Source organism: Oncorhynchus tshawytscha, linkage group LG12 (assembly GCF_018296145.1).
Source record: "Oncorhynchus tshawytscha isolate Ot180627B linkage group LG12, Otsh_v2.0, whole genome shotgun sequence".
NCBI classification, from domain to species: domain Eukaryota; kingdom Metazoa; phylum Chordata; class Actinopteri; order Salmoniformes; family Salmonidae; genus Oncorhynchus; species Oncorhynchus tshawytscha.
The window spans coordinates 17,089,805-17,102,365 of NC_056440.1; the positions used below are offsets into that span (position 1 = coordinate 17,089,805).

At 44.5% G+C, this 12,561-nt stretch overlaps 1 protein-coding gene across 1 annotated transcript in view; it reads left to right on the top strand.

Moving 5' to 3' along the window:
* Positions 1-12,561, top strand: part of adamts12 (ADAM metallopeptidase with thrombospondin type 1 motif, 12) — a 69,133-nt gene that overhangs the window by 13,180 nt on the left and 43,392 nt on the right. Inside the window, 12 exon segments of the mRNA XM_042331403.1 lie at positions 7,960-8,143; positions 8,331-8,460; positions 8,699-8,792; positions 9,062-9,145; positions 9,469-9,593; positions 9,759-9,908; positions 9,989-10,132; positions 10,286-10,430; positions 10,775-10,867; positions 10,997-11,142; positions 11,243-11,412; positions 12,386-12,519. Of these exon segments, the coding sequence (XP_042187337.1) occupies positions 7,960-8,143; positions 8,331-8,460; positions 8,699-8,792; positions 9,062-9,145; positions 9,469-9,593; positions 9,759-9,908; positions 9,989-10,132; positions 10,286-10,430; positions 10,775-10,867; positions 10,997-11,142; positions 11,243-11,412; positions 12,386-12,519 (1,599 nt within the window).

Consider the following 12,561-nt stretch of genomic DNA (forward strand, 5'->3'; position numbering starts at 1 on the left):
ATAGGAGTGGAGCTGGGGGCTACAGGGCCTGGGTTAACCTCTACATCACCAGAGGAACAGAGGAGGAGTAGGATAAGGGTACGGCTAATCGCTATAAGACCTGGTCGTCTAGTGCGTTTGGGACAGAGAATATAAGGAACAGATTTCTGGGTGTGGTAGAATAGATTCAAGGCATAACGTACAGACACGGGTATGGTAGGATGTGAGTACAGTGGAGGTAAACCTATGCGTTGTGTGACGATGAGAGAGGTTTCATCTCTGGAGGCATCAATTAACATAGGTGAGGTCTCCGCAGGTGTGTGGGGTGGGACGAAAGAGCTATCTAAGACAATTTGAGCAGGACTGAGGGCTCTACAGTGACATTAGAGAGAGGCATAGCAATCACAGGTGTTGATCAGGAGAGCTAAGACAACAAAGGGTAAATGGCGATAAATGGGCAGAGCGGATCAGTTAGGTACAAAGGCAAAGGAGGTATTGTAGCCCTAGAATTAGCTGATATATGGGCCTAGCTCGAGGCTAGCTCAAGGCTAGCTGGTGCTTGCTTCGGGACAGAGGCATTAGCTAACAGTAGCCACTCATTTGCAGCTAGCTAGCTGCGATGATCCAGAGTAATGATCCGGTGTAATGATCCAGAGTGGTATGGTAGAGAGAAGTAGTCCGCTCTTGGTTGATATCGTCCTGTGCAGACTGGCAGGTGATTGTCCGAGCTAAGGCTGGCTGATTTCGGGGGGAAAAGGCGAGGACCGCTAGCCGTGGCTAACAAGAACTAAGAGCTAGTTAGTTGGCTAGCTCCTGATGGAAGTTCCAGTTATAAGGAATAAAAATAACAGATCCGTACCACATTGGGTGTGGCGGGTTGCAGGAATCCGGTGATATGGTAGAGAGAAGCAGTCCGATATGCTCTGGGTTGATATCTCGCTGTGCAAGACTGGCAAGTGTTGTCCGAGCTAAGGTCCGAGCTAACGTAGAGATAGTTATTAAAGTGACTACGCATAGATAATAACAGAGAGTAGCAGCAGCGTAAAAGAGGGGGGGGGGCAATGCAAATAGTCTGGGTAGCCATTTGATTAGATGTTCAGGAGTCTTGGGGGTAAAAGCTGTTTAGAAGCCTCTTGGACCTAGACTTGGTACTCCGGTACTGCTTGCAATGAGGTAGCAGAGAGAACAGTCTATGACTAGTCTTTGACCATTTTTAGGGCCTCCCTCTGACACCGCCTAGTAGGTCCTGAATGGCAGGAAGCTTGGCCAAAGTGATGTACTGGGCCATACTCACTACCCTCTGTAGTGCCTTGCAGTCGGAGGCTGAGCAGTTGCCATACCAGGCAGTGATGCAACCTGTCAGGACGCTCTCGAAGGTGCAGTTACTTACCCCCTAAAATGGTCAACGGGACAGTATTGTTGGTGGACCGACAGGGTGCACACGCAAAAAAGCTATAAGCAAAATGTACATACAGTACCAGTCAACAGTTTGGACACATCTACTCATTCAAAGGTTGTTCTTTATGTTATTTTACTTTTTTATACATTGCATAATAATAGTGAATACATTAAAACTATGAAATAATACATATGGAATCAAGTAGTAACCAAAAAAGTGTTAAACAAATCAAAATAGATTTTAGATTTTAGATTCTTCAAAGTAGCCAACCTTTGCAATAACGACAGCTTTGCACACTCTTGGCATGCTTGAACCAATCAGTTGTGTTGTGAAAGGGTAGGTGTGGTATACAGAAGATAGCCCTATTTGGTAAAAGACCAAGTCCATATTATGTCAAGAAAAGCTCAAATAAGCAAAGAGAAACGACAGTCCATCATTACTTTAAGACATGAAGGTCAGTCAATCTGGAAAATTTCAAGAACTTTGAAAGTTTCTTCAAGTGCAGTCAATAAAATATATTATGATTTGTTTTGGTCTTCACAATTATTCTGCAATGTGGAAAATAGTAAAAATAAAGAAAAATCTTTGAATGAGTAGGTGTGTCCAAATTTTGACTGTTACTGTATCTAGGATCTTAAAATAATCCTGCAATAAGAGGACATTTGAATTATTATCTGGATTGTAATTAATGGACGTTTTTGTAGTGGTTGATTACATTCGTAAAGGACAATGAAGTAAAAAAAAAGTGGAAATTACAATCTTCAGAAAGCCTTTTGAAACCCAAACACACTAAAAGTTTTACATTTCTGAATGTTCTCCTGCAACAGGGTGATCAAATTAAGATCATACATGTGTACAGTAAAAGCTTCACCCAAAGCAGTAGAGTATGATCTGAAGGTGCACAATGACAACATTAACAGTGTCCAGACTAACGGATCATAAATGTCATTTTATTACCTTTTTTTTTACGCGACTGGACCAGTAATATAGTGTGTGAAACTTTCGTCATTTTCTACACCCAGTCTTCAGCCACAACTGCGGGGTCCCCAACCCACCATTGCACTAATCCTCCCAGTAAGGCAGGAGGTCAGTGTATGACCATTGGACCAATCTACTATACACTCCTAGAAGAAAGGGTTCCAAAAGGGTTCTGGGCTGTCCCCTTAGGATAACCCTTTTTGCTTTCAGATGGAACCCTTTTAGGTTCCATGTAGAACCAAAAAGGGTTATTTAAAGCAGTGGTTCTCAAATGGTTTTGCCTCGTGACCCAAATTGAACCAGGTTGTCTCTGCTGCAACCCAATATTCGCATCACGAAAAGGAATCAGCAAAATAAAATCTGGAAAACAATTTTTAATGATATATCGATAATAATTGTAGCAATTGTATGACAAGGGAATAACATTCCCACCTCTTTCATTGTCAATAATACATTTTTGCCCCTATTCTTAATGAAGGATGTTAATAAATGTACTAGTTTGAGACCCCAAAAAAATCGACCAAAATAGCGCTGCTAATAGCTCTATATTGAAAATACAGTGATTGAAGTAAAATTGTTCAGAGATTAAATTATTTACAAATGTATGTTCATTATAATTTCTACACATGTTCTACCTGGTTTAAGCCGTTTAAGTTCAGACTGGAGTATTTCTACATAATTATTGTAATTTTCTGTTTTACTCAGACACCCTCAGAAAACCTTTTGGGTCGTGACCCACCAGTTGAGAAATGCTGCATTAAAGGGACAGCCGAAGAACCCTTTTAGGTTCTAAATAGCAGCTTTTTTCTAAGAGTGTAGTGTTCCTCAGGAAGGAGGGAGGGAACATACGTAAATGACCAGACCACAGGCAGCCAGCTGTGGGAGGGAAACACTACCAGATCCAAGCTGCAGGAGAGGCCATATCACTGACTCCAGAGACACAGAGGCAGTAGAGGCACTCTTTCCAAGTATGAAATGATGGGTCAAAAATTGAACTCGCGTTTGCTCCAATGTACATTTTTTCTCTACTGATTTCAAGGAAGAAAACAATGAAACAAAGTTTTATCAGGAAAATCTGTCGATGTGTGAGGTATAGACATATCAAAGAGTATACATTTTTTACTTCAAGTTTGTCATGCCCTGGCCATAGAGAGGCTTTTATTCTCTATTTTGGTTAGGCCATGGTGTGACTAGGGTGGGCATTCTATGTTCATTTTCTATGTTTTGTATTTCTTTGTTGTTTGGCCTGTGGTTCTCAATCAGAGGCAGCTGTCTATCGTTGTCTCTGATTGAGAACCATACTTAGGTAGCTTTTTCCCACATGGGTTTTGTGGGTAGTTATTTTCTGTTTAGTGTTTTTCACCTTTCAGGACTGTTTCGGTTATTCCATTAGTTATTTTTGTATTTAGTGTTCAGTGTCAATAAACAAACATGAAGACGTGCTGCGCTTTGGTCCTCACCTTCTTCCACCAACAGCCGTTACAATGGTTGTCATAGTGAACACTTCCATCATGGTATAACACATCACCCTACGTTATGTTTGCATAACACAACTCCCTAGAAAATAGCTCCATAAACCTGCCTTGACCGACAGTAGGACAAGGCTTGGTTTTTCTCTCACTCATTGGTTGTCCTGGATTTGAGTGTTGATGTGTACAGGTGTAGGATCTTCATTTGATTACCCGGTTGTAGGACATTTTTAACTTGTAGTACATTTGAGGTTTAAAAAGGCTGCCGGAGTTTGTCATTTCCATTTTGAAATTTCCGGCTTGATTTTCCCTTACGAAAAATGTATCAACCCCTACAAAAATATCCATGATTTGTAGTCCACCTATTCATTCACATTTCCTGTTGCCTTTGGATTATTTTCCTGCTGCAGCAAACTGGCTCAAATTAAGATGCCACATCTGTAGCTTGCCATGGAGTGGGAGTAAGCCCAGGCGACAGCACGCGGGCATGCCTTTGGAATGCAATAAGCCACAGCGTGGTTACTGTTACCAAGTGAACACCGTGCAACCTCTGATTCCAGCACACTCCTGGGAGAGTAAATAAAGACCAGATAAGGTGAAATGGGTTCATCCAAACAGAAAGGATAGACAATACTACCAATCATGATAATGTACAGCACTATCTCTGGTGAGCTGGATTTGGTGTGCAAGGATGTGAAAGGACTAGCAGTTGATGGTGTTCTCATATAAAATGCTCAAGTTGTATTTCATAATAATGTCACAGGACGTTGGAATTTTTGGATGGTACAGTGCTCCCATTTCTTCTTTTTTTCTGTTTTCAAGCGCTGCAGTCAGACCAAACCCAACACTTTTTCAATGGAGGAGTTGGTTTCCCCAAGGCACTAAAAGGAATGAGTAGTTGAACACTCAGTGCCATTATTTCAGTACATTGTCTTTTGTGAAATGCATATCTCCTCAAGCTGTCCTGATTGAAAATAATGATACCTCTGAAGCCAAGTAAAGATGCCACTCACATAATAATTTGACAAGACCTTGAAAATGACTCTGCCTGTAGTCCAACTTGTTATCTCCCGCATGTGTGCAAAAGAGAGCAGATGTCATTAAAGTACTCTTAAAATGTTATTTTTTGGTCTGGTTGTGTTTGTGGTTGGAATCATTATGGTGAGCTGTTGTGTGATCACTCATCACACAGTCCCCACCTCCCCTCCCCATGTGTCCCAGTAAGGAGTGGAAGGCCACAGACTCACTCTGTGTTACAACAGGCAGGAGGCAACTTACCCCAAGCCCTCTTGGCCTGCAATCCAAAGTCCAGCAGAAGCAGTAAACAGAGCTAAAGCAGTTCCACATGGCTTCTGTATTTAACACACACACACACACACACACACACACACACACACACACACACACACACACACACACACACACACACACACACACACACACACACACACACACACACACACACACACACACACACACACACACAGAGACCTATGTTATTACAGCCTACCCTCGCTCTGGCTGGCACCTCACACTCAAACACACTTCCTCTCAGATACCCACAGGTGAGGAGGAGGAGGAGGAAATAGAGAAGGCAGGCTGGGTCTGTTGGCAGAATTTAGGTCATTTAGAATGCACCACAAAGGCCTTTGAAAAAATCTGAGCCGATTATGTCCTAATTGGTTTTGGTCGTTCTGAGTAGAGCTCTTTGTTTGTTTGTTCTCAATATCCATGTTTGTTTCCTTAGGTTCTCTGAAAGTACATTAATTAAATGCACTTTGAATGAGGAACAAATGTTTTGTTCATCCTTTCATGTTCTATGTCGTTGAATGTTATTGGTGTAATAGGACACCTTGTTAGTTTGTGGACGGTAGTTTAAGGATTACAGGTAGGAACATGCATTGATCCCCACAGGGACTCTGGATCTGTATTCTATATGCAGATCACTGCTGAGTCAGGCTGAATGTTGGAATGGGCCTCTCTCTTACATTCCTTACTGGAGGATCTGATCTGCAACCATCCACCTGGTTTTGTCTTTTGGGACTGAAATCATAACTGATTGAGGAAAACATGTAGAGGAAACAGCCTCCAATCCATAACCCAGACAGATATGGAGCACAGGCGACTGGTGGCACCTTAATTGACCCAGCATATGCATCACACGGGATTTTTTTTGTTTTTTTGAAAGTTGCATATCTTGAGAACTTGATTTCTGACAAGCAAAACATTTTGGGACTATGACAGCAATGGACGAATGACACAAACACCAAAATATAGTTTTTGGGTGGAGTTTTCCTTTAAGTGTTTTACACTTAGCACACAGCAACTAGAAGCCCAACCCTACTCTCCTGAGACTACTTCATCAACTTGCATGGAGAGAACAGCAGATTTTCTAGATAGAGATATGCAGTAGACTGCAGGATTCCCTAGAGCAGAACAGCGCAGCAGTAACTTCAGTGGATGAGTGAATGGCAATGTTTGCCCTCCAATGGTCACTGGTTTGATTTGCTGCTAATTTATCTAGAACAGAACAGGATCAAAACGAATCAGGAACAGTGAAGAGCAAAACTCCTGGGAAGAACATTCAGCTTATTTGACTCATTCTTGGAGAACATACCCCTCCTCCCTCTCCCTCTTCTTCTCTTTTGCATGTTGGTTTAGAGATGGAGAGAGAGGCACACCCCGGTGCAGTTTGGGCTTGTTAGGTCGTACATACACTTGACATACCAGTGTTTCCCCTAGGGTTCTTTTCAGCAGTAGGGGTTTTTAAGGCCCTCCTCTTGGCCGTAGAGACAAAATGTTGCTTATTTTAAAGTTCATTTCCTGCAATTCCTGCCATGGTGTATGCCTTGCTATCTGAGTGTCTCGAACATTATTACAAAATCAATGGGGGCCCCATGCCATGACGTTTCTGGAATTTTAGAATCTAGTTTTTATTTTGGTGGATGTTAGTTCTCAAAGAAGATCTTATTTAAAAATAAACAGCTCCATTATATTTTCCACATACGGTTTTAGTCGTTTAATTTCTCCCCTAAATTGCTTTACACCCCCCCCCCCTAAAAAAAGAAATAATAATAATTCTGTAGCAGCGGAAACACTGCACACATTCGTTGCACTCTCCCTGCAGATAACTGAATGATCACCCAGACGAATAGCCCTGCAGAGAGAGAGAGAGAGTGTGTGGGAGGGGGGGGGGGTGTCTGCACCGGTAGGAACATGTAGGGCATACTTCAGAGACAAACACTGTCCCATAAATGAACCACTGCATGAGGGAATGCGTCCCAGGGCACTGAAACATGCCTTCCTCAAGGAAATTACTCTGCCCTGACCTTAAAGGCCCAGTGCAGTAAAAAAAACATAATTTTTCTGTGTTTTATGTATATTTCCACACTGGGGTTGGAATAATATTGTGAAATTGTGTAAATTAATGATAATGGCCTTTCAGTGTAGGAGCTGTTTGAAAAGACCACCTGAAATGTCATCTTGTTTTGGTGGGATGGAGTTCTGGCCTGCCTGGTGGCATAAATTGATTAATAGACCAATAACAGCTAGTTTTCCGTTTTCCCCTCCCCACTCCGACCACTCCCAGATAGTTCTTGCAAAATCCTTGCTTGAGAAATTGCTCTTCGTTAGGAAGCTATTTTTGTTTCTTTTTGACCATTTGAATCATAGTAAGGTACTTAATTGTTACCCAGAAATGATTTGATATTGAGATAAAAATGGCTGCATTGGACCTTTAACTGCAGGCTTTTAGTAAGGTACCTCACACAACACGTAAACAGCACTAGCTACCTATTGACATTTTCACGGCTCAGAAATTATACATCAGAGTTGTGTTCCATTGTGACTCACGTTTTCCATTTTAGTCATAACAAGTTACAATATGTTGCATACTGCGAGATGGATGGATTGGTTCTATGTCTATATCCCACAGATAGGGCTTGACACAAACACACACACACACACACACACACACACACACACACACACACACACACACACACACACACACACACACACACACACACACACACACACACACACACACACACACACACACACACACACGAATGCAGCACACACACAGACACACATGTGTACACATACAGTACAGTATGTGTGTTTCCCCCACAGAAAGGTTTGTTGACCTTGCCTGAGGGACCACACTTCATTGAACCAGTCCAGGGGTCAACTGATGGTGCTGTGGAGGGGGAGGGACCAGAGCCCCATGTGGTCTACCCCAGCATTACAGCGGCAACGCAAAGACACAAACGCAGCTCTGAGGCCCTGGACACACCGAGCCCCTGTGGGGTCAAAGGTTAGTAGAATAGAATAGAACACAATTCAATAGATTTTGTTTAATGTAATTTAAGATATTTTGTTTTGTCTAGATTGCTTTGCGTTTTGTAAATGTATTTTTTTGTTTGAGCATGAGGAATGTTCCAGGTCCTATTTTTCCTCTTGTCTCTTATGTTGAGCGTATCTCTGTGTTGTCTGTCCTGCAGATGCGGCACGTGATTCCCTAGTGGTGGAAAGAGAAAGGGAGGACTGGGCGAGGGAGCAGCAGGAGGAGGATAGGGAGAAAGAGGAGGAGACGGCTCAGCATCGCTCCCAACGCTCCGTCAGCAGAGAGAGGTGCACAGCAGTGTTTCCCCTACTATAGGTGGCTGGTATAAATAGGCGGGTAGAATAAAAGAGTTCACAATTCGATTGGCAAGTTTTATTCCACAGGAAAGCCTGGGCCAGAGTCTGGATCTTTCCTGGAATTCTTGGAATATTTATAATTCTTGGAATCTCTTCATTTTCCGACATCATCGCCTATCACCGAAATGTACCTCTCATTCTCAATTGTGTTTCTCACTCTTGTGTGAAGGTGGGTAGAGACCATGGTGGTGGCAGACTCTGAACTGATTGAATACCACGGCAGTGACAACGTAGAGTCTTACGTCTTCACCATCATGAACATGGTGAGTAGGGAGGATCAGCCTTTACCTGAGCCCTCTGTCCACCCCAGACAGACAGACACAGTAACAGTGACACGTCATGACAGCAGTGTGGTGCTCCAGTCATAGCCTGTGTGTGTGTGTGTGTGTGTGTGTGTGTGTGTGTGTGTGTGTGTGTGTGTGTGTGTGTGTGTGTGTGTGTGTGTGTGTGTGTGTGCGTGTGCGTGTGCGTGTGTGTGTGTTTGTGTGGGGGGGTGTGCGTGTGCGTGTGCGTTTGTGCGTGTGCGTGTCAGGTGGCAGGGATCTTCCATGATGCCAGTATAGGGAATGCCATCCACATCATCCTGGTCCGTCTGATCCTCCTGCAGGGAGAGGAGGTAATCAACACATTGACACAGACACTGTGATCAGGCTCTTCATTTACTTTTTCATTAGTAGCACTGGTGTTCTTCCCAACTTGAAAAGGTCAGACGGACTAAAGAGTACAGGAGCACCAGAAATAGAAATGAGCCCTGTATGAATATTAAGTTTGAAACACTGGGGTAGTAATACAGACTCTCCATACTTCTAGCATTGTCAGAACTCATATAAAAGTAGTGCACAATATCAAAACAACGGTAACATCCAGGCCTCCAGACCATGTGTTCCGTTGCCTTTATCTGTGCCTCTGTGATGGTACTGTTCATGGTGTCTAATGCAGAAAGGGCTGAAGATCATCCACCATGCAGACACCAGTCTGGCCAGTTTCTGTGCCTGGCAGAAGAACCTCAACCCACAGAGTGACACACATCCTGCTCATCATGACGTGGCCGTGCTGGTCACCAGGCAAGATCGCAGCCATACACACTCCCGAACACCCACATCCCTACACTTAACCACTGTGGATTGTGTATATGATGGTCCCTGTGTGTGTGTGTGTGCGCGTGTGCGCGTGCGTGTGCGTGTGCGTGCGTGTGCGTGTGTGTGTGTGTGTGTTTGTGTTACCACCAGGAAGGACATTTGTGCAGGGCTGAATCAGCCATGTGAGACCCTTGGTCTGTCCCACCTGTCAGGGATGTGCCAGCCTCACCGTAGCTGCAACATCAACGAAGACTCAGGATTACCTGTAGCCTTCACCATCGCACACGAGCTGGGACACAGGTTTGTAGCTGTGTGTGTGTTACCAATTTCTACTTAATAGATGAAATCCAAAAGGACCATCTCATCTTTGTTTTCCTCAGCTTTGGGATCCACCACGATGGCCAGGGAAACGACTGTGAGATGGAAGGCAGACACCCCTTCATCATGTCCAGACAGCTGATGTACGACACCTCCCCCCTTACCTGGTCCTACTGTTCCAAAGACTACATCACACGCTTCCTAGAGTGAGTCTCTCTCTCTCTCTCTGTTTCTCTCTGTTTCTGTTTCTCTCTCTTTCTCTTTCTCTCCCTGTCGCTCATTCTCTCGCTCTCGCTCTCTCTCTCTTCCATGTTGTTGTTTGATGCTAACATGAATGAGGTGATTATCTCTCCCCCTAGCCGTGGTTGGGGCTTCTGTCTGGACGACCGTCCCTCAAAGAAGGATCTGACCACCCCACTGGCCCGTCTCGGGATTCGCTACACCACACAGCACCAATGCCAACTACAGTACGGCCCCAATGCCACCTACTGTCACGAGATCAATGTGAGTAAAGCATAGGAATAAAATATGTTGTCACATACACCAGATATGTGCAGAGATGTGTTGTTTTACAGGGTCAGCCATATGAGTACAGCACCCCTTGATCAAATTATGGTTAAGTGCCTTGCTCAAGGGCACATTGGCAGATTTGTCACCTTGGGTATTTAAACCAGCAACCTTTTTGCTTACTGGCCAAGCGCTGGAAGCGCTAAGCTACCTGCCACTTACACATACGCGTGCTCATGCACACGCACGTACGCGCACCCACACACACGCACACACACACCACAACAACAACACACAAATCTGGATGGACACTTACTTAGCCTGGGTTTGTTTCCTCCTAGAATGTGTGCCAGATCCTGTGGTGTTCAGTGAATGGGTCCTGTCGCTCTAAACTGGACTCCCCCATAGATGGTACTCGCTGTGGCCCTGAGAAGGTAGGTTGGGGCTGTGTTTGTGTACGTGTGTTTGTGGTGTTGTGGTGCACTGTTTCACTGGCAACTTTGCGATGATGTGTAGTATGTTCTCACTCATGTGTGTGTCCGTGTGTGTGTTCTCTCTGTCAGTGGTGTATCTCGGGGGAGTGTGTGATCGTAGGGAAGCTACCAGAGACAGTGAATGGGAACTGGGGACAGTGGAGTAGCTGGTCTCACTGTTCCAGGACCTGTGGAGCCGGGGTGCAGTCTGCTGACAGGGAGTGTAACCACCCCAAGTAAGAACTGACCCCACATCTGTCTCACCCTCTCCTCGCCTTCTTTCACCTCCCCTTGTTCCATCTTTGAGTAAAATGTATGGTCCTTTGTTTCCTCCAGACCAGAGTTTGGAGGGAGGTACTGTACTGGCGAGAGGAGGCGTTACCGTATCTGTAACACCAAACCATGTCAAAAGGCCAAACCTACCTTCAGAGAGATGCTGTGTAGTGAATTTGACACGGTACCCTACCAGAACGAACTGTACGAATGGGTCCCTGTGGCCAGCCCATGTAAGAGCCAAAATCACACACACACAAATCCACACATACACACACATACCACAGTGAACACACCGAGACGGCACAGGAGGCTGCTGAGGGGAGGACGGCTCATGATAATGGCTGGAATGGAGTGAATGGAATGGTTTCAAACACATGGAAACCATGGAAACCATGTGTTTGATGTGATCGATGCCATTCCATTGATTCAAATCAAATCAACGTTTATTTGTCACGTGCGCCGAATACAACAGGTGTAAACCTTACAGTGAAATGCTTACTTACAGGCTGGTGAGAAAAAAAAGGTTACGTGTGTGTGTGTGTGTGTGTGTGTGTGTGTGTGTGTGTGTGTGTGTGTGTAGGTAGAGAAATTAAACAACAGTAAAAAGAGGGGTTGGCAGGTGGTGGGTGGTGGGTGGGACACAATGCAGATAGCCCGGTTAGCCAATGTGCGGGAGCACTGGTTGGTCGGGCCAATTGAGGTAGTATGTACATGAATGTATAGTTAAAGTGACTATGCATATAAGATAAACAGAGTAGCAGCAGCGTAAAAGTCCGGGTAACCATTTGGTTACCTGTTCAGGAGTCTTATGGCTTGGGGGTAAAAACTGTTGAGAATACTTTTTGACATAGACTTGGCACTCCGGTACCGCTTGCCATGCGGTAGTAGAGATAACATTCTATGACTGGGGTGGCTGGAGTCTTTGACAATTTTCAGGGCCTTCTTCTGACACCGCCTGGTGTAGAGGTCCTGGTTCTGTTCCACATACGTGCACACGCTTCATCATTCCAGGAGATGTGGTTATGTATCTCTAGCAGAAGGGGGCAGCACATACATACACATATATACATTTCTTATACTTCTCCAAAACTCTATAGGAAATTACACTTTTCAATATTTGTACTGGTGTCCCCTAATTTATTGACCCTCTCCCACTCTCATCCCCCCTCCATCTCTGGTTCCATCTCTTCCCTGGGTTCCCAGCGAGTCCGTGCGAGCTTCACTGTCGTCCAGTGCGTGAACATTTCTCTGAGAAAATGCTGGATGCTGTGACAGACGGAACTCCCTGCTTCATGAACAACAACTCCAGAAGCATCTGTGTCAATGGAGTGTGCAAGGTAGAGAGAGAGAGAGAGAGAGAGAGAGAGAGAGAGGGTGGG